We start from the raw sequence: 27,965 nt of genomic DNA, 5'->3' as shown, positions 1-27,965 counted from the left end.
CCTGTCAGAAAGTCAGCAGGAAGTTCAATAAAAGGGATCAGACAGTGAGAGACACATCTAATGAGGGACAGTGGACACAGCTGGATCACTAGAAGAAGATCTGTGAGGAAAGCAGCGCTGGAGGGCAGACACTGAGTCAGATGAGAGGTGATGGGGGAGTTGGAGCAGGTGTTCAGGTGTTGTGGAGGTGACGGCAGGGCATGAGGATACAGGATACTCAAGTATTAGTAGTAGTAGTTGTAGTAGTACGACTAGTTGTGTTTGTAGGAGCGCGAAAAGCACAAACCTGCCAACGACGGCGTTCACAGTGAAGAGCCAGGACTCACCGTGGACTCAAAATCTAAATGACGAGCGTTTCTGGTCAAATACGGCTATTAAACGTGGCTGTGGTGGGATCTGAAGCCAGAGTTTAGTGTGTGTGGATAAACTGAGTGATTCGCTCCAGATTTCGCTCACAAACCACAGTTTTCCCACTGAGTTGTTTGCAATTGTGATTTGCATGAAATATGTGGCGTAAACAAGCACTGTCATCTGGCTCTCGGACGCCTTTTCCGAAGCTCGAGTCAAAGTAACGAGCGTGAGACTGTGTTTTGTCATTTGAGGACACTGACTGTTGAAACAGAGAATGGGGAGAAGCTGCTGATCACAGGAAACAGGGACCAGCGCTGTGATTTAGTTGTAATTTGCAGGTCCAGGATTTACTCGCCTCCCTCTGCCTTCGGCCGCTACCAGCTCCTGAGCCAAATATCTGGCGCCCAGCTGCTAAATCTCATTTTCCCCAGTGCTGACTGAGAACTAGAGCTGAGATCCCTCACAGTGATTGACTTAAATCCTCCGGACTCTGCATCCGATGCAGAGACAGATACTTGCTTTTATTTTTAGAGCCTGACTCAACAATAATAATGGGAGCTTTGGAGGGGGTCACCGGGCGGTCACAGTACGGTCCTAACCTTCACTGTGCCTCCACACGCTTTCCTCTGTTGCTTCATAAGTCACACACCTGAATAAATACACTGTCTCCCACATAAACACAGATCGAGTACGCCGATCACTTTGCCAAAGCGGAGAGGGGGGACTGCAGGGCAACGCCGCCTGAAAACACATGTGGCAACAAATACAAGAGAACTGTGAGGGATGTTCTTGTTGATCCTCTCCCGTACGATGTTTGTGTGGACACAGGGGCCGCGGGGCCCGTGTTTGGACAGATGCCTCTCGGATGCAGGAGATGGGTTTTCCTCTCTGAGCGAGCGGGCGAGCGAGCGGGAGGGAGGGAGGCTCGCGAGGAGGCGGAGCCGCAGGCTGTGTGAGAGGCTGCAGACACTGACTCACACACTCACACATTCACAGCACCGATGACCTCACACCCATCGCATGTCAAACAAGACAATGACTTTGATTATATAATTCCGCTTAAAATATGTCTTGAACGGAACCATCTTGAGTTCTATTTATAATCGAACCGAAAAGCAGCCTCCGAACACTTAACTCCAGCGTTTTCGCATTGTCTCACAGTCGCATGAGCGAGAACTGGAAATCGATTGAAGCGGAGGAAGTAATTATTCCACTGTCAGAGCGGTGCAGACGCAGCACGCTGTTTAACGCTATCTGTCACCTACTGTATTATTGTAATTACCCTCACACTCATTCTCGTTTTGCCTCCCACGCGCTGCATCCACAGCTGCACGATGGCGCTGGTATGAGCCCACACCACTGTGTGAAAGCAGGCAGGTCACAAGCCTCCTGAAAGTGGAGGCAGCACATAATGGATCCCCTGGAAACCAAGCAGCTGAAGGTTACACCCGCGCATCCATCCATGCACGCACGCGCCGAGGCATTTTCCTATTAGCGCCCTGTTAGCGGTGTTAAATGGAGCAATGCTGATGACAAACCGCCGCTGCCCTCGGCCTCGACCCCCACGTCCTGGACCCTCTCCAGTGGAAGAGAGCTCGTTTCATATTCGCACTGACTGCAATTAAATGCCTGTGATGTAGTTCTGTTAATCCCCAGCCTGACTCAGTGACTGGCGATGCTGCGGGAGGGTTGATAGCAGGCTCTGCCGCGACCCTGTTGTAGAGGTGTCAGCTCCTTCACGCAGCAGCTCCGTGAAGGAGGAGGCTTCTCTCAGGTCAGCTCATCCATTTCACAAGTGCACAAAGCGGTCCAGACATTTGTTTTGCTTCAACTTTAAACCGTAAATAAACGCTGAAACTAATTTAGGACTAAAGTAAAACACAAATACTTTTAGAATAACAATTAATACAGCAGTTTTCCACGTTGTATCCTCCAAGGGACTTGATCAACAGAAAGTCATGTCTGGAAGTTGAACTATGATTAATAATGAACACATTAAACTGTTTTTGTAAAATACGTTCGGTCATATGTTGTAATATTGGAAACCACATGTTTCCAGCAGGGAGCCCTTCAACTGCTCTGGTTCTGTTTCTGCTGTGTCAGATGTAGGATCAAGACCTAATGTCTGGCTCTTATGTCTCTCTTCCTGTCATATAGACAGAGAGAGTGGTTAAAATCTCTGATATGTGAGCCTGCGGTTGGAATATTTTTGCTCTGAAAAGCTGCCCTTTGCAAAATGTGAATAACCCCCCTTCTGTTTCAGCCGGACCCCGTCAGACCTCAGTTTGGTGCCGTGGAGAAAACCCCAGCTGGTGCAGGTATGTGCGGAGGAAAACGCACTAAACCAGAGTATCTTTGCTTTTGTGAAGAGGTTTGCTGTATCTGCAGCTGTATTACGTGTACATGTGGTCTGTTCATTGGGGTCATGCTTACACCAACATGTAACAAACAGCAGCTATTTGATGGTGGATCCCTTATTTCAGGACATTTTGTCATTCTCTGTCTATTTTATTATTTTAAAAGATGTATCACATGCATTTGCTCCTACGCTGCCTATAAATACATTTCAATATGCCTCTAAAGGTTTTCCACACCAACCAACCAACCAACCACATCCTTCGTAAAGGCTGGCAGCAGAAATCCATTTGTGATCTCTTCAAAGGACCCAACAGTGGCGAGCGAGTGAAATCAGGGCTTTTAGGCAGCTATATAACGTCTGTCGCTTCTGATCAAAGAGGTAAGAGCAAATATTGTGTTGTGGGTGTGCAACAGTAAAACAGGAAATAAGGCGGAGTATTAGGCGTGTGTCAGAGGAGCTCAAACCAAAGCAGGCGGTTGCGTGCTGCTTCTGGAGCATTTAGATCAGACTGTTAAAGGTTTATGTTCCGATGCGAAAAGCGTTTAGAAGTTAAGAATGTGCAGCAGTGACAGAAAACAGATTTACTAAACAACACGTTGGGAAATACCCACAAAACTCAAACGGTGGTTTTAACATGAAAACACAATCTTTTTACCATCGCTGTATATGAAGTCTCCAGCAAAAGGACTCGTGGTTTATGATAATAACAGGGTTAAAAAAAAGGAAACAGTCTCTGGGCTCTGCCATGCTTGTTTTTTTCCCGTAAACAGATTCTTGGATAGTCGTGAGGTTGATATCAGCTGCGCCCAGAGGCTCCTGCTCTGCTGCTCTACAATAAAAGACAGACGAATATTAAAAGAGCAGGTCCGATTCAAAAGATACAATCCAGAATTTATTACAGAAAAGAGTGATATCCAAATTATTTGATGGTACTGTACATAGTTTTTTTTACATTTCAGTATGTTTTTACATGTAAACAGTAAACAATGTTATTGATACACTTCATGTCACGACTGAGACCTCCCTACTGTACAGTTAAATCTATGGTCTAACACCACTGTGCTTCCACGTCAAGAACATCAACGGCTCAAGCACAATCCTATTAGGAGGCATAGCGCAGAACAGAAAGCTTAATCCCCTCTACACTGCTATGTTTGCAGAGATGTGCAAGGTCATGCCATTATTACTCATTATACAATACCCATGTTGTGCTATCACCATCAGCAGAATGTCTGGAAAACACCTGAACATGAGTGTGCAGCATTTGTTTGAGTGGAAAGGTGAATTCTAATGTCCTCAGCGAGGGAAAAGGTCAGTCTGGAAGTCATTAGTAGCCGGGCCTGTCGTAAAATGACCCTGTCAGTTTAAACGACATAGCTGTTAAGTGTAGTGCTAATTGCAGTTAAACGTCGAGAGTTTGAGGGTTGCTTCAGATTAGAATAATCAGCCTCAATTCAAAGCTGTGGTTTAGAAAACGCTCCTAAAAGTATAAAACTCAGCCACATCAAGTCTTGTCTGCACCTTCAAAAATGACCAACACCCAAGACGGAGGAGATAGGTTTAAGACGCGGTTAACAGTTTTAAGGACGTTAGCTGAGCTCAGAGCAGCTGTTGGTCATGCACACTCTACCAGGACATCTGTTCAAAAGAAACGTAGCATTCGAACATTACAACATGCATAGATTTTCTATGTTTACATAGCAGGGACGTTATTTAAAAAAACCTGGACTAGTTAAGACTTTGAAAACAAATATTCCTCTCATGTAAATGAAGCCAGCACTGGACTGAAAACGTCAACAACCTGCATCAAGTCTCGACAGCGAGCTACTGTATAGGATTGTGTTCTTACCTAACGAGATTATGCAAAAAAGAAAATCCAACATGCTTTTATTGTGAGTGTGCACTATAGTCATGCAAATGCACTGCAGTGCAAAAATAGACATTTAAAAAAGCCGGATGCCTTCGAATGCATCTTAGAAAATATGATCATCTGCGGACATTCAGAGGACACCTGAGAAATGTGGACGTTGTTCTGCTATTTTGAGGGTGAAGACGGTTTAACGTAAACAAACAACACAAAAGAATAGTATAAAAAATAGATACATGTTAAAATGTGCTTAGGAATAAATAAACAAATGAAGAACTAAATCGAGGGCAGCTACTGCAAAATGACATACATTTTAATGTTGTGCAATGCAGTCAGGGTAGTGGTGTTATAGATTCCATCAAATGATGGCTGGTAGCGATGTGTCTAGTTCTTTTCACCCACCCCATGGTAACTCTCATAACTCAGCCTGTTTAAAGCAGGAAACGGTTAATAATCAGAGTCAGACTCACAGTTGCTTGTGCTGCCTGTTCCTGAGTTCATGCTTAAAACACGCTGCTCTAAATCCATTACATTAGAAAAGACAATGTCTCGCAAAACCAAGGGCTTTAGTTTCGCATTGATCAAGGTCAGAAAGCAGCTGAAGCAGCATCTGATTGTGTTTAATGAAAGACGCACGGCAATTTGAAGGTTCTCTGCGAGCGAGGAACAGTGGATGGATGCTCTTTGCAAAGTGAGCATCCAAGCCACAGGTATGTCTAAGTGGTCCAAGCTTCAACCACGCTTCAGTGTTTCCAACAGCAAATGCAAAACAGACTGGGAGCAGAGGATGGAAGAGCGGATTTGCAGCTCCTGCGCGCGAGCGTATCCACTGCTCAAGGTGGCAGTCGCATTACGCCGTAAGCTGCACAGAAAGTCGGTACCGGGGCGCGACTTGAATCCAAAATACGTCCTCACCAGAGGCTTCAGAGAGTTTACAACAGAAGACGACGACGACGACAGAAGACGTCCCGCTCTTGTAAAAGCACGTGCAGCACAAACAGGCACATGTGATGTTGGTGACATAATTGTGGCGTGCACAACTGTAGGCACAATCAAATCGCACTAGGTTCACAGCTCCTCAAGCTCAGCGGTAGCACAGAGAGATGAACACACAGGTCACACTGAGTACATGACACACGTGAACCAGGCATCAAGACGGGCTTTGTCAAAACAATATTACCATGCACTTTATAGGGTTTCATAGAGAATACTGTCAAATCTACTGAATGGACATTAACATCCATAAGTGCTGCTGTTTTTGTTTTTTTCCTTGCAGTTTGCTAAATAGCTGCAAATATTAGCCAGCATGCTTCAAGGGCAATATACAGTTGCATGGCAGATACAGAGTAAGTTTTATTTGGTAGCCACATCACTTTTGCAGAATCACCACAGTAGCTGTGTCACATCACCAGGAGGAGACGCTGATGCCGACAGCAGAGTCCAAGCGGAGCACTAGCTGCCGTGCAGACGGTACGAGGGGCGCAGGGCGAGTGCCAAACGCAGCGGCGCTGATCTGCAGCCCTTCATCTGCATAGTAAACATTACAATTGCACAGGTTTTCCTAGGGACGCCAAAGAACAGAGGGAAACCCAGGGGGAGGAAGAAAAGGTCAGAGCCCACGGAGAGCAGCTCCACGCGGGGCGAGGGAGCAGTCACTCACAGCGACAGCCTAAACCAACGTCCGGCCACTGAAGCGGGTTCTTTGGTGTACAGGATCAGCCACGTCAAGCTAGACTCCCAAAGCTAGAGCAGGTGGTAAGCGGGTGAGTTCAGGGCTGCGTGGCGTGAAGCGCAGAGGTTCTGGTGGTGGGGGCTAAGGCCACTCGTGGTGATAACGCCGTCCGTTCTTCTTTCTCTCCTTCTGTAGATGCTCCAGCTCGGCCTCGTACATCATCTCTTGCATCAGGTACTTCTCCCTCCTCATGCGGTCGCACAGGTCTTTGGGCATGTCGGGGATGAGGTACGCTATGAAGGACTTGATGCCGAACACCAGGTGCTGAGGAAAGCATCCATCACACATTACAGTTGACAGGTTCTGCTGCATAATTCATTCAGCATGCAAACGTCACCATAATATAAAAACATTCTAAGATTACATTAAAAAACCTTTAGATTGTGCTTTTGAGGCTTTCAATTCATCAATAGTATAAATTAATATCAGTTATTACTGTTATTACTATCTACTGAAACTGAAATGAGCTGAGAGGACTTTGCTTTAGCTTGTCGCCTCACTGTTAAACAGACAAAAAAGAGGGTTAGAGTGGTGAGAGACCTCAAAGACGATGATGAAGGCCAGCCTGGCGGCCAGGACGTGCCAGAACTGCAGGGTGAACTCGTACGGCACCGGGCTCCAGGGCGGCGCTCTGTAGTCCCTGTACCTGCAGTATCTGGACTGGCTGCTGTTCCTCATCTCGCCCATATCAAACACAGACAGGCTGCTGTTCATGTAGCCTCGCAGACACCTGAGGGCCGAGCGAGAAGCATGTCAGGCACTCTGCAGGACGCACTGGCGCTCGCGCGTTGCTCCGGAGGCTTACTCATCGTCGTAGTGGCGTCCCTTGTCCACACACGGGCCGTATTTGAAGGCGTAAACAAAGCGGGGGATGTAATCTGATGTGATGGCAATCACGAAGGCGTTGGTGATGACTGCCAGCACGCCGATACCTTCAAGAATGCCGTGCCAGATACCTGACAGCCAAAACAAACAACTGTCTCAGAGCAGGAGTGGAGTGACTGGTGTAGATGAAACACAACCCGGTCATGTGTGACATCAGAAGCGCTGAAATTTAGCTGTAACAATCTTCAGAGGTGGCGACTGGACATGAGGATTTTATACACATGGACACGCCTGTGATCAAAGAGTCTGTGAACTGTGTTTCTCTGCTAACTGCTAACGCCTCCACGGCCCAAGGCCACCGGCACTGGAGAAAGCCTCTTCATCATTAGTTTTCTCTCTGTGTCATTAGCAAATGTCAGCTGAAACCTACAGAGCAGCTTTGCTCTTTGATTCTGTGCATCTGACGCATACTGTGTTCATTACAGCTGAGGAATTTCAGGGTGGATTCTTCCTGTAATTACCGTCCGGGGCATCGTGCCATGAGAAGCATTTGGTTATATATTATTTGGCAGTTGGAGGGTGGTGTTTGAAATCATAAGGGAGGGGAGGTGCAGGATCCAAACTACAGTAAACGAGGCGGGACGTGACAGCAGACAGTAAGTCAGACACACACGCACACACACGCACACACACACACACACACACACACACACACACACACACACACACACACACACACACACACACACACACACACACACACACACACACACACACACACACACACACACACACACGCACCTATGTCGGTGGCTCGAGCCGGCATGGGTCTCCTCCACTGGGTGACAAACTTGTAAGCGTCGAGGCGAATCTCGATGATGTTGTTGAGCAGAGCGAGGAGAGGAGCCAGCGGGAACGCCGCAACGAAGATGGTGGTGAAGCCAAACTGAAGAACTGAGAAGAGAAGCGTAAGCAATGTAAAACGGAGCAAAAAAAAAAACCTTCGTCCTTCAGGCAGAGCGTTAATAAAACGACTGTAATGTTTCACCCATTTCAAGGTATTCATCCACTAGACCATGAGCGTTCATGGGCTGCAGATTCCAGTCTTTATCCCACTGTGGAAGTTGTGCTTTATTGTCTACATTCTGCCCTCCACCGCCTCCTTTCTTCATTTTCCTCCGAGACCACCAGTTCTGCAGCAAGCTGAAAACGTAACAAGTATCAAACTGTCAACTCAAAGCAATTATTTCTGACAATGTGCCGAGCACTGCAGGAGCCCTCTTACTAAGCTGCACACAAGAGGATGTGATAGCTTTCTGCCGGAGAGAAGGTTTTTCATATGCTAATGCTTTCAAGGACAAAAAGCTACACTGAACACACACACACACACACACACACACACAGTTTGTAAAATGCCAATCACTTGATTTAACAGCAATCATGTTTAAATGTGGCATTTCTGATGGGCCTTAGAGGAAGAGGCAGATGTTCTTAATAATAATGCTTACGGATAACCGAGCTCCATGAAGTTGTTCCAGATTTGTTTGAAGAACATGATGACTCCCATTTGCAGGCACAGATCAATCAAACAGCCACTTGGGTGACACTGAGGAAAGTAAATGTAAAAAAGGGAAACGGTCACATGCATAGATGATAGAGCACGATGCATGCATCCAGTCCTGTTACTCGATTAAAACGTCCAAGGGATTGTGTGGAACCTGAGTGAGTCAGTAATAGAGAGACAAACTGAAATTTCTAAATATGTCCTAACACAGAAGTCAGTGAGAAGCCAGCTATTGATGCAATAATCACCCACTTCTGGTGCTGCCTAATTGAACTCACCTCCTCCAGTCTCCACCGATTAAAGAGTTTATTGTATTTTCCAGGCCTGCCAGCAAACCTGAACAGAATGAGATTGGTAACATTAGCCTCAAAACTCAATCACAGCAAAACCAATAAACTAAAATCAGAAAGGAGATGCATAAATCTCCTAATTACGCCTGATAAACCACAGCTTAGCTCCTTTACTAAGCAGTTTTTTTGCAATGCTGGACAGTGTCCAAAAATAACTGGGGAGAAAGAAGAGTCTTGGCAGAGAGCGTGACAGGGGAGTTTAAAGCAAACATCTTTGCAGGACTACTCATTAGTTTCACTGTAAACAGAACTGTTAAGTCTACGGCAGCTGGCTCACCTTCCCAGGAAGAAAGCTATGTAAAATGTGGAGCTGTTCAAGTTTACAAACTGGAACAGGAACATCTTCAGAGCAAAGCTGTTCTCCCACTCGGACTCGGTCCGTGGATGCTCTAAAGGGGGAGGAACGCGGAACGCAGGGAGAAAGTGAATGCACGGCGGCCAAGCGGAATGTGAGGGGTCAGAAAAAGGTAATAACGCGCTCACCCAAGTTAGTCAGCAGGTAGGAGACCTTTTCATACACCTGACAAGATCAGAACAAGAATAAGCTTCAACAGGAAAAGGTCAAAGGGGTCATGGTTGTGGGGGAGAAGTGAAATGAACCAAACGCAGTTTCTGGCTCAAGGTTCTGAATGAATGTCTCGTGAAGCATTTGAGCCAGACGCTCACCACATTAAGGGACATGATGATCATGAAGTTGATGCAGACGCCGGTGCCAGACGTAGCGAACTGCCAGTTCTTCTTCACGAATTTCCAGTTGAACGACGCGAACTTCTCCATCACAATGAGGCGGAAAACCACCACGGCGAACACGGCTGTCAACACGAGGGAGATCTGAGCGGAGGAGACAAAAGCAGGGGTGTGGGAATGAGGTCGCACACGGCGAGAGGCGCATGACACCGACTCATTGGTAAGTAATTAGTAATCAGCAAAAACTAGGCCGTAAGAGAAGAGAATTAATCCACGTTGTTTCCAGCAGGGGGAGATGTTACACCACTGCTAACACATCACAATGTCAAAAAAGGTGACACGCTGATAACGGTGATCTCATTCTAAGCCTGAATCCCAGACGGGCTGATTATTCCGAGATCAAAGCGTTTACCATGAAGAATATCCCGGACACAGACACCAGGAGTCGACTGAGTTTGTCTGAGAAGGGCTGGAAAGGCTCGGGCCTGCCAGAGATGGGGTTGACCCGCTCCACTTTGGAGTACTTGGCTTCGAATTGAGGCCTCAGCTCCTCCTGGTTAACAACACAAACGACAGTATGAACTGGTGAACTGCAGCCGAATCCGCCTGCGCAGAATGAAACCAGCGTGACATTTATCGGCTGCGCCGCGCGAACACGGGATCTAACCTCAAATGATCTATTGGAGGTCATTGCTGACATACCTCTTCCTCCTCCCAGTCAATCAGATCCCAGTCATATGTCAGTTCCGCTCTCCTCCTTTTCCAGAACTCCAGGAATACTGTGGCTGCGGAGAGGAATCAGTCTGATTATCGATCAGCTTAGTGTAAAACAGCGTGTTTGATGATGGGAAGAGCAGAACCAGACAGGACGTGAGCAGTGCTGATCACAGCCATCAGTTCACATTCATGTGGAAGTCAAGGCTTTGTTTCTGCAATGCTTCCCTCATGTTATATCTTTGTCAGATGGGATCCGTTTCATGCTGAAACACGTCTGAGGCAGCGCTTTCTGTGGGTTGTGTTCAGCCTGAAGCCATCGTTTCCCGTGTGATGACTTAATTGTTTCTCGAGCTGATTTAGCTGTAATTTGTTTATTACACATTCACAGAGGCAGCAAATGGAATCCGTTTGTCATCACCGGCACAAACAGGTTTAGTGTCAGTCTGTGGTTGAGCAGATACTGGTAGACAGCAGCCGTCTGTGATCTACGCAAACTGTGAATCTGTACAGTTTACGCCTCCTGTTTGTGCATTATAATGGTTTAACGTGTATAGAGGTGAAATTTGTATTGAAGTAAAGAGCTTAGTGACAGATTTACATTTCTCTGAGTCACATGAACAGTTTTAAGAACATTTGTCATATTTAATAATAACCAAAATACGTTAAAAAATAAATCAATTTAATCAATTCTGGAACCTTTTGGTATTTTCTGGCATCTTTAACCCAAAATAAAAATCAAACATATAATAATGACTTGCAGGCCTTCGTTTGTTGTCAGCTTCATGTGCCCCAGATTTTACTCAGCCATTCTGTTCTGCTTTAATCATTCCATGTGGCCGTGCTGAATGTAAATGCTCTGGCAGAACAACGCTGACTGCTGTTAAAGATGTTGAAGTTTAATATAACTTGACCCACTTTTGTTTAAAGTGTGAGGAAAAACAGCCCACATTAGGTCCCTTGGGCGAAGCAGTTCTTCATCTCCCTTTTTGCGCACACACACACACTCACACACTAGACCTAGAGTGCACTCACTGGTGGTGCAGTACTGTTCCTTTAGCCGTATGCTGCCAATAGCCTTCATGCAGTATTCAGAGCTACAGACCTCAGTCGGCGAGGCCGACTGGACCTCCCCTGGCTCTCCGGCTCTCCTTGGCCTCCATTTAGCCCAAACACAGAACACAGAGCGCCAACTGTTCCCTCTGCGCACAGGTGATTACTTACCACGGTGGCAGATAGATGGATCTGGGCCAGATTGTGCACAACGATGCTCACACTTTGCAAAGATGTTATATCTGATGAAACCATAGCGTTAAGATATCACTCTTCTCTTGCCATGATACAACTCTGTCAGCCAAACAGCATATCTGCCACCAGAGAAATGTTTAATTACCCAACTAATTACATCAGCACAGTAGGGAAAGTGCAACCGGACTCGGATGCACAACAGAGTGAAGTGAACTGCAGCTTGTTTATATCGATATATTCTCAGTTGAAAAGGCTGAATGCGTTCGGAGGAGTTGAGCGATGAGCAGATGCAGGAGCACTTACACACTATTGTATAAATAGAGCTGAATTCCAGGGGGTTGTATCAAATTGAAAAACAGTTGATGCAACACAACAGGAAGACAACCCTCCACCTACCCCAAATAGCCATGAAGATAGCAAAGAACACAGTGCCCCCATTGTCAAACAGATGGGTCACCTAGAAAAACAAAAAAGAGAAGACGAATATAAAACACAGACAAGCTAAATTCTGAATGCTTCCTCAAAGGCAGTTAGATGAGGAATGTGAATTGTAAACATAAAATTACAGCAACGTAATGACTAAAAATAACTAGTATTACAGAATCTGATATTACAGAAGAGACCGACTTTCTATTTCACACTAGAACTGACACCTGCACTGACCTTTGCATAAACACAGCTGTCACTCAGCGTCCATGGGTCGCAGGTGTCCTCACACATAGGACACATGATGGTGGTGTTGGCCTCACAAATCTCTTTACTGTTGAGAGAAGCAATGGGGCCTGAGAACGTGACAGGGAAGCGACAGAGCGTCCTGCGCGGCGGCGCAGACTGTGCGCGCTGACCTGACTTGGCTGGACTCCATCGTGAAGAGGCCGTACAGGAAGACAAAGACGCCGACCAGGGCGGCGGGGATCAGCATGCCGGTGTACCAGCCCAGCCATGCAAAGTAAAGGCCGATCTTCTCACCGAAGTAGCGCCTGGCAGGGAGACAGTCATCAACACCACTGAATCGGCTGTTCAGCAATAAGCCGCGTGCGGCCGGATCTGCCGGTCCGAGTAGATTTCAGTGAAGTGACCCAGTTCATGTCTCACGTCATGTAGAATGATGTCATATTCAAGACATGTTCCACCTCAAACAGGTGGAACCCAGCTTATTGTGTAGAACAGGCTCGTTACCCGTTGAGCACTAACGAGGAGTTTAGCACCATCCTGTTCCTGAGCTGTAAAGATGGAGCTTGAGCTGCAGGTGATTGGTCTAATTTAACATAAAGACTGGAAGCGCGAGGTTCTGTACAACAGAGAAAGCCTCGATTCATATACTGTGTCTCAGACACAAAAAGTCAACACACACCAAGGTCAGGATGTGAAGCAATTCCCTGTCAATCCTCCACTTGCTATTCTAACAAAAGCCAGGGGAGGTATAAACTAAAGTAGCTTTACCCTTCAGCTAATAAAACAAGCCTCAGAGGAGCGATAAACAAACCTGTTCAGACAGCAGGCAGTTCTCAGAAAGACGGATACCTTATTATTCAGTGCGTGCAGCGAGACGAGCAACTGGGTTACTCCATGTTCTACTCAAACAACACATCCTGAGCCCCGACAAGGTCAGGACAGGTTCGCAAGCAGGACAATACAGCTTAAAGGTAAATACCCCCAACCAGCGTGTGACGGCTTGATTCTGCTCCAGAGCTCGTTACCTGATGAGGTCCAGAGGTTGGTATTTGTACCAGATGCCCCATCGGGCCCAGCGCTCGTACAGAAGATGCCTGTGGTTCTGAGCCCCGTGCGTTTTAATCGGGTGCCTGCTCTTATACCCGCCCTGGTGAGAAAAAAGGCAGTGTGGGACTCAACCTTACAGAAGGAGCCTCAATAAAACCTCAATTTAAATAAAAGTACCTCATGTGGAGGAAATGCAGCCTCGTACGTGCTGTTGCCCAGTAGCCGATTGATGCCTACAGCATGTAAGACAATGAACACATTAGAGCCCACATTAAAAACCAGTCAATTGACTCTATTATGTAAGAAGCTGCATTAGACAAACACATTAGAGGCTGAAAACGCTCATATTAGAAAATTAGAACTTCGGCACAGACTTTGAGCTCTAATTACTCCAACAGAGAGTTTCTTAAGTGTCATTAACAGCTGGAAGGAGGAGCAGGGGCATCCCTCTACAGCAGAACCACCCCCCTACAGTCACCCTGCCAAGTAAACAACCTGCTAAATGTCCCTGAAGCATCTAATTTATTTAGTTGAGACAATCACACCACAGACTAAAGTAGAAAAATTCACTCTGTGGCTTTTGGTTATTTGCCAGTAATGGGCGGTGAATGATGCTACAAAACCAAGAAGGACCAAAAAAAAACCTTCATCATCTTTCTTTTCAAACTCTGTCTGGGTGTCTGTCATTAGATGGATTATTAAATATAAATGAGCCCTTTGAAGCCTCACCCATCTTTGATTTTCCGTCCTCGTACTTGGTGCGTTGCAGGACGTGATGAACTATTCTGCTTCTGGTGGAATTGGAGAAGAAGGTCTCTCTGTTGTTTATAGTGAAGCTGAGGAAAGAAATAACAATGCAGGCGCTTAGTTATTCATCATGTTACAGTATTATCAGTCTCAGGTCATTAATAAGAGCTGAGACAACAACAACGTGAACTTCATTAAAACCAAAAACGAGCTGCAAAGTTTGCCCTCTTGCAGCATCATTATTTCCCAAAATGCATCAATGATGACAAGTAACAGAAAACTGAAAATGATTCACTGACAAATGAGAACTGATGATGTCTTTTATCAAACAGCTCTGGAAGTTAGAAAAAAAAACAAAAAAAATGGAGGAGAAACCTAATTATTTCATGGACATCTGCTGCTTTATTACTATATCTTATTTATGATCTAGATGCCTCCGGCTCAATGCTTTAAAATATACAAGATTTCATCTCCTCATGTTCAAGTTGTGCATCCAGTTGATAGCTGTGCCTGAAACCAGGAACACAGAGCAGGGTGAGTGTATGTCGGTGTCCTACTGATGCATGCGGGCTCTGCTGAACGGGGCTGTGTAGCAGTCGGTCTCCTCCAGGTCAGGCAGGGCCTCTTTGTCCAGCTTCATGGGATTTCGGGGAAGCCAGCTTTTGATCTGTTGACATCTGAGATGAAACCTGCTGCATGCGCACACAGAGAATCAGGATTAACGGCACGGATTAACATGAAGATTGTTTTCTTTCATGTCGGGCAGTGGCTCCGCTTTCCCCTAACATCACCCTGACTACACACACACACACACACACACACGCACACACACACACACACACACACACACACACACACACACACACACACACACACACACACACACACACACACACACACACACACACACACACACACAGATGATCATTTTTCATTTTACCACTCGTGACTCATGAGCCTCTGACTCACTGACGCATGATAAATAGATCCAACAGAAAGGAAAGTTCATGCTTTTATATTACAGTCATTATTTAACTAGTCTGAAGGCATCATATCACATCCTTAATTGTATTTCCTTTTATTAACCAACCTACTAACAACTAAATGCTAATTTCAGCACCACAGAGCTAGCTTGCCGTTAGCAGCTGATGCTGGATGAAGGATGGCTGTGAGGTTACGAACCCTTCGCTTTATAACACTTTCTCCCCACTTCCCCCAGAGCTCGCGGGATAATTTGTGCGCCTGATGCTCTCATATGGCTTGAATGAATATAAATGGGACCTCTGAGGACAGAACACAACGCTGGCACAGAGACTTTTATGAATGTTGTAGTGCGAGGGAGAGATACGATGCCGAATGTAATAATCTCCATCGGCTGCGCTGTCACGGGCTGCATGGGGCCCATTTGTTTGGCTTTACAGGGACAGGGGCTGCTGACAGACCATTAGTAAACACATAAAGCCTATTTACTCTCGAGCAGATTTTTCTTTTAAGAACAACAGCTCAGTGAGATACTGAAGATGCTCTGAAAAAAAACATAGTGGTTTCATCCCTCACAATGACGAAGATCGCGTTCACACAGCACTTGAGGAGCTTTGTTCTCAGTTGGACAGGTGGGCGAGTGAGTCCCGTCTGTGTGATTTGGTGCGTTTGTGTTGTGTTGTTTGTTTGTGCGATGTGATGTGTTTACTTCAGGCATGTGCAGTAATGCGTACATGCTTGCCATCACCTCATCAATATGTCCATTTTATCACTTTAGGCTTAGCAAGACAGCAAAGGCTGTGATAAATTTCCTTCAGTGAGGAAGAGATGCGAGCGGTCCTGTGCAAAGCTGGACATCCCTTGAAGATCACATCAAAGAAAGAGTGCATCTCTAAAAATAGAACGAGAATAAGACGCTGCAGCTCCATTTACCTCAGTAAAGAGTTATAAGACGTGTTAGAAAAGCTCAGGACTGTCAGTGTGGGTGAGTCACAGCATTGTGTTCTTAACAATGAGCCTGACGTGGGAGATATAGTTTAATCAAACACAACAACGCTCACTTTCGTAAAGAGAAACTGAACACTGCACTTAAATGCGTTCTACAAATGAGAAAGTTTGAATTTCTTTAGTGAAGCTGAAACAGACAGAAGCAACAAAGTAAATGGACCTGACTTACCTGCCCAAGGTTTTGCTCTTCCAGTCTGTGAAGTAACATTTTTTCCTTAAAAGGGGAAAAACGCAAACTCAGATATAATGTTTGTTTTAGGACCACATATGCACGACAGGCTTTAAGTCCAGTCACCTGAACGGCATCCTGATGTTCATCTGCTCGGCGTATTTGCAGAGTGTGTCCCAGGGAGCGTGGATCTTCACAAACATGATGTCGTTGTTCGTCAAGGACGGCTTTGGAATAGAAGAGGACGCGCAGACGTCTGAGTGCGTTGCTTAATTAGGCTCAGACACGTTGAACTCCCAGACAGGTAGAACTCACCTCCTTCTCCAGCATCAGGCCCTCAGCACGTAAGTTCTTCTCAAACGTGCATCTCTTCTCGACTTGTGGACTTGACTTCTTGTAAACCAGGATGTAGTCAATGCGCTTCTTCCCGTCTCGGAAGAAGAGACCAGAGGAACCAGGTGGAGTCTTCCGCTGCAGAAACAATGATTAACCTCTGGTTTTCATATTCGGGGGAGCTCAGTGCTGAGCTACCTGTACAGTATGTTATGGGAGTGGATCTGTACTGCTGAGTGTGTTGTACCTGAACTGAGTCTGTTCGCGCCTCTAGTTTAACGCGAGTGACAGGTTTCTGTTGAGGAACTGACTCGTCCGCCCTCGTTTCACACGTGGTCACCTCTGACTCCTCCACGTACTGATCCTTGCTCTCGTCTTCTGCAGACACATCACAATCAACGGGACAGATGTTCAACCAGAGGAAAACCACACAAGTTGCTCCTCGAGTCAATATTGTGCCTGATCTGATTGCCAACACTGACACTAGCCGAATGAAAACCCGTGACTTGACGCTGAGCGCCAGCATCTTGATGCGATTTTACAGATCATGCTTCGCTGCTGAATGCGTGCCAATCGTGTTTACTTCTTTTCTGAACCTTTACATCGCCCCCTGATGCGCACAGCTTTTCTAAACCAACACTGCCAGACGAGACAAACAAGGCAGGTTGCACAGATTTCCTGTACCAACTGTGCCCGAAGGAACAGGAAGACAAAAAGTCCACACAGCGCAAGAATGACGAATCTTCTGCAACTGAAACAAAAAAAGTTTCACTGTGTGCTGTGTATGTAACATCCATCCATCAGTGTCTGCTTTTGCACAGCTCAGAGCCCAGTCTACAGCAGATATCACTAACAGCTATTCCCAACCACTCTCTCCACACACAGCAGCATTTTTCTTTAATACACTTCAATGCATTTTATTTCAGTATCAAGACTTAACAAAAGGTCTCCGAGTCCTACCACATAATCTAGTTGTGGACAGAAATTATTCAGTGTTAATGTAGAATCGATAACTGTGGCAGTTTCATTCTCGGTCTTCTCAGTTTTGCAGTTATCAGCATCTTCTTAACAGCAAACTGTCCTGTCATCTGGTCATTTTAAAACCCCCCTGATCACTTTTTCTAAGAGAAACAGGGGCTATAATGGAGAGGTAATCAGAGTAGTTCACTTCACCTGTCAGTGGGAATGACGCTATTCTTGCTAGCTGTATAGTGCCGTATTCATCAGTGGGATACTAGTAAACCTGCAGGCAGAGATCTGTCTATTTCAAGCATGTCTGAGATCCTGTTACCACCAAAATAGCAACATCTGACTTCATACCAGCACATCTGCATTAAAATTCCACCCGTCTTCATTCTCTGCACACGACGCGCAGCCGAACAGACAAAGGCCATTTCAAGGTCAGGGAAACTACGTATTGAAGAGCTGTCAGTGCGAGTCTTCACACTGTGACCAAAATAGAAGCCTCACTGATAACGGCCTGTGAATATTCGTGAAGACATTAAAAGGACAGAATGATTTCCCTTTAAAGTGCACATTGATGCATTGCTGTATTTTCCCACACAATCTCACTCACTCAAAGTGCAGCAGACACACGATTGTGTTTTCTAAATGTCCTGCAGACCTAACCCAATCTGCTGAATCAATATTATGCACGCTCCTTAAAAGTCTCCATCATTATGAAAGTCTTGCAGATATCAAGTGTGCAGAGACCAGCCGTGTTTCTGTTGAGCAAAACAGTTAATGCAGCCATTGCACAACTCGCAGAATCTAATTAAACAGGCTGCACACACACTGCAACAATAGCAGTCATCAATAACAATTAATAAGACAAACACAAACCACTCTGTTAAACTTAATGAAGTGGTACAAAATATTACTAACAACATTCTTTTGACAGCCCATAGAAAATGATTGTGCTGCAGCAGGGATATTTTATGATAAGAGCTTCCAAATTCAAAAGCTAAAAGAGGCCATGGTGGAAGTGAAGCATGACAGAGTGAAGGAAAGCAAAGCTACAGCTTGGTCAACATTAGCTCATGTATCGGCTCAAGAACCTGAGGTGCACCAGTAATTGTAGAATAGTTTTCGATACAGTGGAAATACAGTTTAGGATGATGTAGCTACGTATATGCAGGAAACAGACCTGTCTGCGGGGGGAGGAGGCTGCAAGAGGTGCTGATGCTCTGAGTCAGAGCCTCAACCTCGGGCTTGGGCTCCGGGCTCAGAGGCACAGACAGGAAGTGGTTGAGGTTGATGGGATGAGTCTGACTCTGGGCCAGGCAGGGCAGGCTGCGACGAGACGGCTTCAGGCTTTTCTCCTTCAGGATCTCGCTGATGCTGTTGTGCATGCCTGTGGGCAAGAACGCAAAATTATTTAATTGAATTCCTTTTCTATTTTATCTCACAAGTTACAAGAAACAAGGGTCATTGCTTTGTGCAGGTTTCCAGTAATAAAAAGAGAAGCAAATTGAAATCTAAAGAGGTTTATTTTACAGTATTTACTAGATCAAGTGCACTCACTGAAATCAAACAACAAAGGAGGTAGAACTACTTCAGCCACAGCTGGTCCTTTGTTTTCTGTGCTACAGTGATGCTCGTACTGTCTGTCCTTTATAGTGGAGTGCATTCAAATCAGCAGCACTGCCCTATCTATTAAATCACACGGTTCAACATACGCAGTGTGACAATGCACCAACATTCAGTGACTTTCATTTGTGCTGATGTGTTTTTATTTATACCAGTGGATATTTTCAAGGTTGTTTTTCTAATGAAGACAATGTGGGAGGTGACTGCAAGATAATGCAGTACCAGACAAAAATGGGTAGCAATGAATGGACAGTGTCGTATCCACACCAGGCTAAAGCTGCAGCTCCAGACGTATTAGCTCATTAAATAAACCCCCAGTTTTCCATTAAAACCTCTACCGAGGAATCCTCTCGGTGACCTTCCTGAGACTTTGAGCTGCACTGATAACTCGCCGTGTCCCTCCAGAGGAGCTACGCGGCACAGGCTCTCCAATGACCTGCGCTCATTCAGGACATTGATCTTAACAGAGTCAGTTAATGATGTGAGCTTGTGGGCTCAGGGGAGACGCTAATCGCAGTTCCACAAAAGCTATACACTGAATAATTGAAGAATATCATCATGCATTAGAGCAAAACTGAACCTTAAGCTACACGTTACTCTGCTTTAGGACACAGATTGTTACAAACAACAAAAGGAACACACAACACAAACAAACTTTATATGTCAGCTTAAATACAGACGGGAACATGATGCAATCAGTTGCAGTTTTGGCTGAATTCAAACGAGCTGTGATGCTGCATTTTGGATCCCTCATTTGTTTGGCATAGGGATAATCAAGGAGTCATATGATGACGGCTTGCATAAAGAGCTGGATGGGCCCAGTAAGGTGGGGTCTGATCTGTCTGATGCAGTAAGAGCAGGAGGAGATGCCGTCTGTACAGCTTAGCTGGTCACCGTTGCATATGACCCCCAGAAATCTGACAGATTTGTGCAGACAATCACAGAAAATCCTAAGCTGGTGTTGAAATGCATGATGAGACAGTCATTCAACAGCAAAGAAGGATTCTGTGCCATTGGTGTAGCAATTACTGGGGACGCCATATAAGCACATAACAGAGGTAACAGATAACCAAGGTGTGGTATAAATAGAGAAGGAGGCCAAGAGCAGAGCCCTGGAGAACACCTGAGGTAAAAAAGGCAGGAGATAAAGGAAAAAGGACTGCTCAGATACATAGGACCAGAACCGGGTCGGAACTCTACAACAAAGGCCCAATTCAACCCGAAAGGAATATGGTTAAATCTTTCCACCTTTGTATGTGTTACTGATATACACATAGCAGCTAACAATCACTCCCTTGGACTCAGACGCTGGCTTCTCCTGCAGAGTCTTTGAACTGTGTCACAGCATCAGAGCGCAAAGCACTGCACAGCGTTCTGAAGACAGGACCTTCTCTAAGTCTATATAAATATATAAAGGGTCCATCTGATGTGAAATCCCGTGTTTAATCTTTCCATGCACTGGCTAAAACTGGTTTATGAGGAGAAAGTTAATCCTGTGTGTGTGCGTGCATGTGCATGTGTCTGTCGGTTGGTCCTGTACACAGAGGACGGGTGAAGGAAGACAGAGACTCGTCCACAGCCACGGAGAGGACGCTCGCCCGCTGAAAACGCGGACGGATTTCCCCTGGAACGACCCCGTGTGCACACTCACTAACACCCACTCAGGCTCAGCGGAGCTGGGGACGCTTCAGGGAGGGCCATGATCCAGGATTTGGGTCTCTCCTGTGTGCTTTGCTCATGGATGTTGTAAATGGATGTTTCTTGTTTAAAGCATGTGTCTGAAATTGTTATATATACACGTTTGACAAACATCAGGAACTGAGGTTATTAGTTTGTTCTGCTTCTATTCAACTCATTGTACCATGAAATGTTAACAAATTCCTGGCAGGGTCATAATTTAATTCATGTATGACTTCATTGTCCTCTGGGCCAACTGGGAAAATTATTGTTTAGAAACATTATGTCTGAAACGCTGGACTTTTCCATGTGTTTGTCCACAATCACTGTAGAGGACCAGAGCAGCAACACTGGGATTTCTGAGAATATCTGCAAAGATCCTGAATTCAGGTCAGTGGGCTGTTACCCATCATGCCTTTTTGTTTCCTTGCGCTCCACCTTCAATTATTCAGCCATATTCAGGGCTTTCAGCATCACAGCTCTTAACAGTGGAACAGTTTTTTAAGCAGCGCATCATCGCTGCTTTCCTGATTCACAGTCAACAAGCGGGCAAGCGATACCACACGCCCTCACCCACGCATCCACGTCCAAGGAACCGCTGAGGCGCGTTTATGAAAACGACCGTGAGGAGGTGAAGCCGGCAGCATCTCCTGCAGAACAGTTCCCTGAGCGAGAAGAGTGCGTTTCATCTTCCGCCTGGCACGATATCAAAGAATACACAGATACTGTAGCGCCAAGTTCACTGGGAGGATTTAGAACATTATCACCAGCAGCCGCTGAACATTCCGCTCACATCCTATGGATAATAGTCCTCGAGCCACGTGATGGTTGGTTCTCAACATAAATGAATCCAGAATAAATCAAGGCGGTGGCATTTTAAAGACTTAACTTCATCTGATAAGACTTTGAGAATCCTCGTTCTTCTGTATCATGTAGCATCAGCTCTGTGGGCGACTGGGTTGGATTGGCTGAAAACAACTGAGCGCTATAACGTAGCTGGCAATAACATTTACTGTCAAAATGATAAGCAGATTAAATCAAGGGCTAATATTGTAGATAAAGTCTGCTTGTTTCCAGATTAGGGACTTAAAGGACACAATCTATTCCATCAGTGGATGCAAAGCAACGTATTTGATCTGAAGCTAATATGTGATATGATATGATAATAACTTTTGACTTGTTTTTTTTAAATATTGACCTTTTGAACCTTCACGGTTTATCTTTACAATGAATCTCACTGGATGTAACTCTAATTTTTGGACACAAACACACTTTCATGTGAAAGTGAAGGCACTGATGCTGCCTGTGGCGGTTCATGGCGTAGCCGGACCCGCCAGCCTGACCGTAAACACACCTCTCAGCAGATGGCACTTTTACTCATGCTTTAAACGGTTTGGGATCCTATTACACAATCCTGGCACAACCTCTGGGTTGCATCATTTAAGCAGATTAAACATCTTCTCCCTCACTCAGCCTCTGTAGCCCCCGTCCCTGTAACGTCACACATCCTCCCATGCCCCCTGATTGCCTGTGAATTATACTACATCGTGGGATTTGCAGCAAAGCCTCCGTAGTGCTCGTGTGCACGCGCCCCGGCTGGGGAAACCTCCGGACGGCGCTGTCTTGAGTAAACAATATCAAGCATGAAGTTCAAAGAAAACACTGGCTTCTGCAGACGTGATTAAACTGCAGAACAACTTCTGCCTGTACTGTTCTTATAACCTAGCAACAAAACAACCACTGACTATTTAAAGACCGGGAAAGTGTTAAATCTGGAAACTGCCAAACTCGCACATGAAGAACAACACGGCCTCTTTGTCGTTTTCTGAAGTGTTTTTCTACCTGGCACGCCACAAATAAACCAGACTTCACACAGCGTGGCTCAACTTATATTACATAAACTAAATTGTGCCTAATATTCTACAGTAGCCTGGTTAAAGCACAGATGATGGTGTATATGAGCTCCCACCAAATCGGTCCTGAGAACGTTTGTCTGTCAAACCATCTGCCTGCTTGCGTAAGAGAACAGGTGGTCTGCCGGGTGCCACCAAAGGTTTACAAGCACACACAAACTGTAAAGTTACTCGCTGTGTAACTCTGCAAAGTCGGCTGCCGCCGCGTCAACAGGGGCTGAGCAGCACGTCCTCACCGCCGCAACCAGATTCACAGTCGATTTTAAGGTGGTTTGTATTGACCGATGAATAAATCAACTAATTATTGCAGCTGTAGATGTCAACTAACTAAATGCACATAAAAAGGCATGAAGGATTCACCAGGTGACCTCAGCATCTCTATACGTTCTTTCTGACGGTCGTCGGCACCACGGAGTAGGAGTCGTCTGACAAGTGCATTTGAAATTCATTCAAAGTATGATCAGATGGCGAGATGATGGTGAGTCATCGGTTCAGATGTAGCTGCATTTTATATCTCCATGAACTAAATGATGTATGTTAAGCCACATATCTAATGGGTTTTTTTAATCCAACTTTAATCAGACATCTTTCCCCACCTGCTGCTCAACAGACAGACCTTTGAGAGATAATTAATTCCCCTATAAATCACATTTGCTGGCTTCCATTTGATTTCAGATGATATATTTGTCTACAAAGCAGTGCAGGCTTGGCTGCAGCGACGCGGAGAGAGTCCACCTCAAACGCGAGGACTCAGCTTTCAGGCGGCGAACAAGCCTTTTCGGGCCTCAGCTTTTTCAGAGGTCTCGCGTGGCGCCGCTGATTGTGTTTGAGGAAGTGCTGTGTAATTTCTGGATATTGCTTAGCTGGACTTTGCGAGCCGACATTTGACGCTTTTGCCTGCAATTTAATGGTGCACTTAGCAGCCACTGAAACGCTGGGTGGGCCCTCGAGCCCCTGGTTTTCCATAAATCTGATAACATCTTGTGCCATGCAATTCCTATTGGAGGGGGTGAATCCAAGATGTGGTTCACTGTGTGCTTGTTTTAATGCTATTTAGAATCCAATTTAAACAAATCAAACAGAAATATATTTACACATAATAGCGCCTGTTCTAAGCCCGGGGGGGGGGGGTTCAGGATGTGAAGCTGCTGAAGGACCGAGTCGGATTTATTTCCGTTTGCTTGTTTTCGTACTCAAACCTGCAGCTAAATGAGCTGGAGCTGATAAGCGAACACAGGGCATCCCTCACACGAGACAGGCTCAGTTCAGCATCCTCTCATCAGAAGCCAGGAAATAGACCGACACGGTACATGAACACAAAGAGGTCATGTCTGCTCACGTATGAGCCCGTTCGCTGCCTCACTTCTTCCTCTAAATTTAGACAGCCGCCACATGAATAATTAACACCAGGAGTTAAAGAACCACTAATGTTGTCTAAAGCACCCAAGTCTAAAATCAATACTGATGCATTATTGTGATTTGGCTGAAATGGAAAGCAGTTTATTAACTTCATTTATTCATTTTAAACATGTATTTATTGAATATATGAAATATTGTGGAACTTTTTGGAAACCAAGTTGACTTCTTTTACTGTCCAGTTTGTTACATGATCTGCGTTTAGTTATTGGTGGCTCAGAATGAGACCAGGGCCAAATGGACGTCAATATAAGCAGGAGTCTGCTGTCTCGTATTCCTTTTTCAATAACTTGGCGATGATGTATTTTCCATTTAGAGTGCAACGGGAACTTTCACCAGCCTCGTTGTTTTCCCTTGTCTTAACAGTCAAGACCACAAAGTCTGAGTGCAGCTATTTCTGACATGGTGTGTGTTTCAGGTCCCTCAGATCAGAGCAAAGCATTCAGCATCTTCCAGCCTAAATTTCCTCAAAGCATCAAGCTCATCGCTGCTTAAACCAGCCTATTTCTACTGCTCTGTGTGTTTTACATTGCTGAAAGTGGACACTGTACGTGTGGACACGACTCACTTTGTCAAACTTTACTGACAACATATCTATGAGCTGCATTAGTTAATTCGTGTGAAAGGTTTGTTTTCTTTACAGCTGCAGACAGCCAACGGTTCAAACAGGTTTACATGCATTTACTATTTTAAATGTTAGTCATGCAAGATACAAGTATTTGATCTAACTGTATTACAACGAACACAAAATGACTTAAAAACACATCAAAGGGCATAAAGGTTCAGGAAGAGGCTGCGCAACCTCCAACTCTGCGTCACACTCACATCAAGTAAAGGGTCCGACACCTGGGAGTGAAAGAATCCCTCACAAACTACTGAACTACAGCGGAAAAGTCCACACACGTCAAAAATGCATCATTACTGAACGCGAATCAGCCATGTGAGCCACCAACCTTTCTGCTGCTTGAAGGACTGGATGGAGCCCGAGTGGTGCACCATTGCGACGTTCGGTCGGAGTCCAGCGTTAATTAAATTCCGGATCCCGAAAAGCAAAATTGCGGAATGTATGTGAGACGGCGGAGGGGCTGCGGAGGTGTTCTCTCGGCTCCCATCCTGCCGACGAGCTCACGGGCGATGCGCAAACCCCAGCAACACCTGTCTAAGCTTCGCGTGCCCCCCCCCTCCATCGCGCTCCGCTCCCCATCATCGCCGTCCACGGCTGTTGTCATGGAGACGGTGGCGGAGGAGGTCCTGAGACGGACACGTCCCCTCTCCGTCCTGATTTATTGACTCCAAACGAGGTGCGGGAAATGAGCGGGGCGAGCACGACGCAGATGGACCCGCACGAGTCACGTATTGATTCACGCATCAGCCTCCACTTTAACCCGCGGTAAAAAGCTGCCCGTGTTTACGACAACGCGTCTAGGACAATAAAATGCACTCGGTGCTGAGAGGTAACGCAGCAGCTCTTCACTGAGTATTGATTCCCTTTTTAGTGTAAGGTCAACAATTAATAACCCGATGAACTGACAGATGCTGAACAGCAGGCTGAGAAGTTCACAGCTATTGAGATCCTGAAAACAAACTACATTTATGTGAGAACGAGGGGGCTGTGACCTTCCAGACAGTCACAGGAAGTGGACTCATGCACAACACAGGAAACACTGTAGAGGGAATTTATACTAAAGGACATGTACATCCACAGCCTTTTAGAGTTTGGCCCACGTCACCTGAATTTTACACACTCCGTCTGTGGACGGCCGAAAGATCATCATTAATGTTTACAGCAATTAAAGATGTCAAGACAGAGAAGAACAACAAACCATCCTTGAGAGCAACGCTGGGTCATTTCACCTGCGTCTCAAGACTCCGTGAGGCAGTGTGGAAAAACTCTGAGCGATCAATACTACATGGCTCCCGGCTCAGCACTGACTCACTGCAGCCTGAGTGGCAGGGCATCCCCTGTTTGAGCGTAAATGTTATGTCTGCCATAAAACTAAACGGGGTCCTACAGTAGAATTTAATCGCCCTATAAAACACATGCATATTCAACTAAGAGGCGATGGCGCAATGTTTTTTATTAAAAATAATTATTGCTCATTTCCTGGAGGACCTTCTGCCACATGCGCTCCGTCAACTTGTCTCCGGTGAAAATAGGGTGATCAAAAAGCAGAATGCCTATTAATACATCTACAGCCAGTTTATATAAATGACAAAACATCTCAAACTCGGAGAAGCTTTGCAACAACAAATTATAGACATTAACCAAACAGATATTCATCTTTTATCCACAAGGTCACTGGCTTTATATCAATGTCAACCACGCTGTGATGAAAACCCGCCGGTTCCATTGAGGACCTGACACCCATGGTGGTGACGGGGGTGGGGGGTGTCACCCACCTGACTGCTGCAATCTGCTCATTTTTCCCTCCGTCACAATAACACCGGTTGCCACTTGGTCTGCGGCCCCACCAGTCTCAGCCCGTGCTGGTATTCTGGGGAGTAGTCTGGTATTTGTCATAGATGGAAATACCATCTGCTTTCTTCCAGCCCAGCACGCCTCTCCTCCTCCTCCTCCTCCTCCCACTGACGTGTGCCGAGGACTGCAGGGCCGTGAATGCTAGCCCTGCTGAAGCACAGGGACATGCGTTTCCTCTGCTGGGCTGATAGAGAGGGAAACCAGTGGCTAAACCAGTAGGATCGCTCTCATTTGAAGCGTTATCTCCATTCCGGCCTGTTAGTTTAGAGATGTAGGTCAGATGGCAGCGCTGCAGACAGACCAAGGTTTATACTGCCACCCTGTGGCAGTGGAGGTGACTCAGAACCGCATGACTGCAGACGTGCACTTAAATGCTTGAGTGATATTTACACCCCCCATCCAAAGCGGTTAATAGTCTTCTTCTGAATTAAAAGAAACTAATATTAACATTAGTTAGAGAAAACCATCCAGTCGTTAATATGTTGCAGACTGATCACAGCATAAAGACTCGTCCCCTTCAGAGGCCGCTTCAAATGACAGCCTGAAAGGAAGCTTTGACTCAGCTGTGACTGAGGTCTGTGTCGGAGGGTGTGGGCTACTCACTGGACTGTTGGTCTGTGTCTGTGCTCCACGATGATGAGTGGCTCATAACACGGCTGCCGTCTCCAGAGCCGGAGACGTGGCTCCCCAGCAGAGGCTGGACCGCAGGGTTCTGATGACATGACTCTGCCAAACACAGACAAAGTGACGGTCAAAGCGGGAGTCTAGAAAACAATGCTTGTATTTTCTATTGTTCGTTACTTGTCAGATATAAACAGCAGTCGCTTTGCTTTTTCCACCAGTGGCTCCGTATGTTTGGATCAGAACAATCGGTGATCACGATCCAGTTCTTTCTCGGCCTCATGTTACCGCTCTCATACATTTTTAACACATCTTTAAAATTCCTTTTACCCTCTGATACCTGACACTAATGAGGTACAAAATGACCTCTGGCTGTTCAGAACCAACTCATTAACCCATTAGATTGGGTTTCGATTTTTCAGATGCACAAGTAAGACCCAAATGATCATCGTGAGTCATCACCAGCAGACAAGGAGTCATTTACACTTTTTTGGTTTGTAACCACTTCACATCCATGCTGTACTAATTGCTCCTGTTCCGAATGCTAAACATCTGACCTCAGGGTTATTCAAGTAAGCATTCATTAGGACGAACACGAGGAGCCGCGGGGTTG

At 45.7% G+C, this 27,965-nt stretch overlaps 1 protein-coding gene across 3 annotated transcripts; it reads right to left on the bottom strand.

Moving 5' to 3' along the window:
* Positions 1 to 3,580: 3,580 nt before the first annotated feature.
* ano3 (anoctamin 3) lies at positions 3,581 to 27,457 on the bottom strand. 3 transcript variants are annotated; one of them, XM_029154188.2, is made up of 25 exons: positions 27,335 to 27,457; positions 18,804 to 19,010; positions 16,905 to 17,035; positions 16,640 to 16,795; positions 16,451 to 16,551; positions 16,325 to 16,369; positions 14,724 to 14,858; positions 14,149 to 14,255; positions 13,597 to 13,652; positions 13,398 to 13,519; positions 12,543 to 12,677; positions 12,361 to 12,457; positions 12,094 to 12,154; positions 10,438 to 10,520; positions 10,148 to 10,288; positions 9,715 to 9,879; positions 9,532 to 9,568; positions 9,326 to 9,437; positions 8,977 to 9,034; positions 8,643 to 8,740; positions 8,183 to 8,337; positions 7,936 to 8,088; positions 7,115 to 7,265; positions 6,850 to 7,039; positions 3,581 to 6,573 (listed from the first exon to the last, which is right to left on the bottom strand). In XM_029154188.2, exons 1-25 carry the CDS (start codon positions 27,378 to 27,380, stop codon positions 6,391 to 6,393), a joined length of 2,925 nt encoding a protein of 974 aa, XP_029010021.1. In that variant the 5' UTR covers positions 27,381 to 27,457; the 3' UTR covers positions 3,581 to 6,390. The 3 variants fall into 3 exon arrangements, with proteins under 3 accessions (XP_029010021.1, XP_055365837.1, XP_029010020.1); XM_055509862.1 differs by lacking the exon at positions 27,335 to 27,457 and adding an exon at positions 25,206 to 25,467 and having other exon boundaries at positions 14,724 to 14,855; XM_029154187.3 differs by lacking the exon at positions 27,335 to 27,457 and adding an exon at positions 25,206 to 25,463.
* Positions 27,458 to 27,965: the final 508 nt, after the last annotated feature.

This window comes from Betta splendens, chromosome 6 (assembly GCF_900634795.4).
Source record: "Betta splendens chromosome 6, fBetSpl5.4, whole genome shotgun sequence".
NCBI classification, from domain to species: Eukaryota; Metazoa; Chordata; class Actinopteri; order Anabantiformes; family Osphronemidae; genus Betta; species Betta splendens.
The sequence above is the reverse complement of the archived record's forward strand: the minus strand, read 5'-3'. Positions and strand labels throughout refer to the sequence as shown.

Coding starts and splice junctions, on each gene's coding strand:
- ano3 (XM_029154188.2), bottom strand. CDS start 27,380: ATGAGCCACTCATCATCGTGGAGCACAGACACAGACCAACAGTCCA. Junction 14,859..16,324: donor AAGAGCAAAACCTTGGGCAG/GTAAGTCAGGTC, acceptor GTGCGCATGCAG/CAGGTTTCATCTCAGATGTC. Junction 6,574..6,849: donor CCTTCATCATCGTCTTTGAG/GTCTCTCACCAC, acceptor TGCTTTCCTCAG/CACCTGGTGTTCGGCATCAA.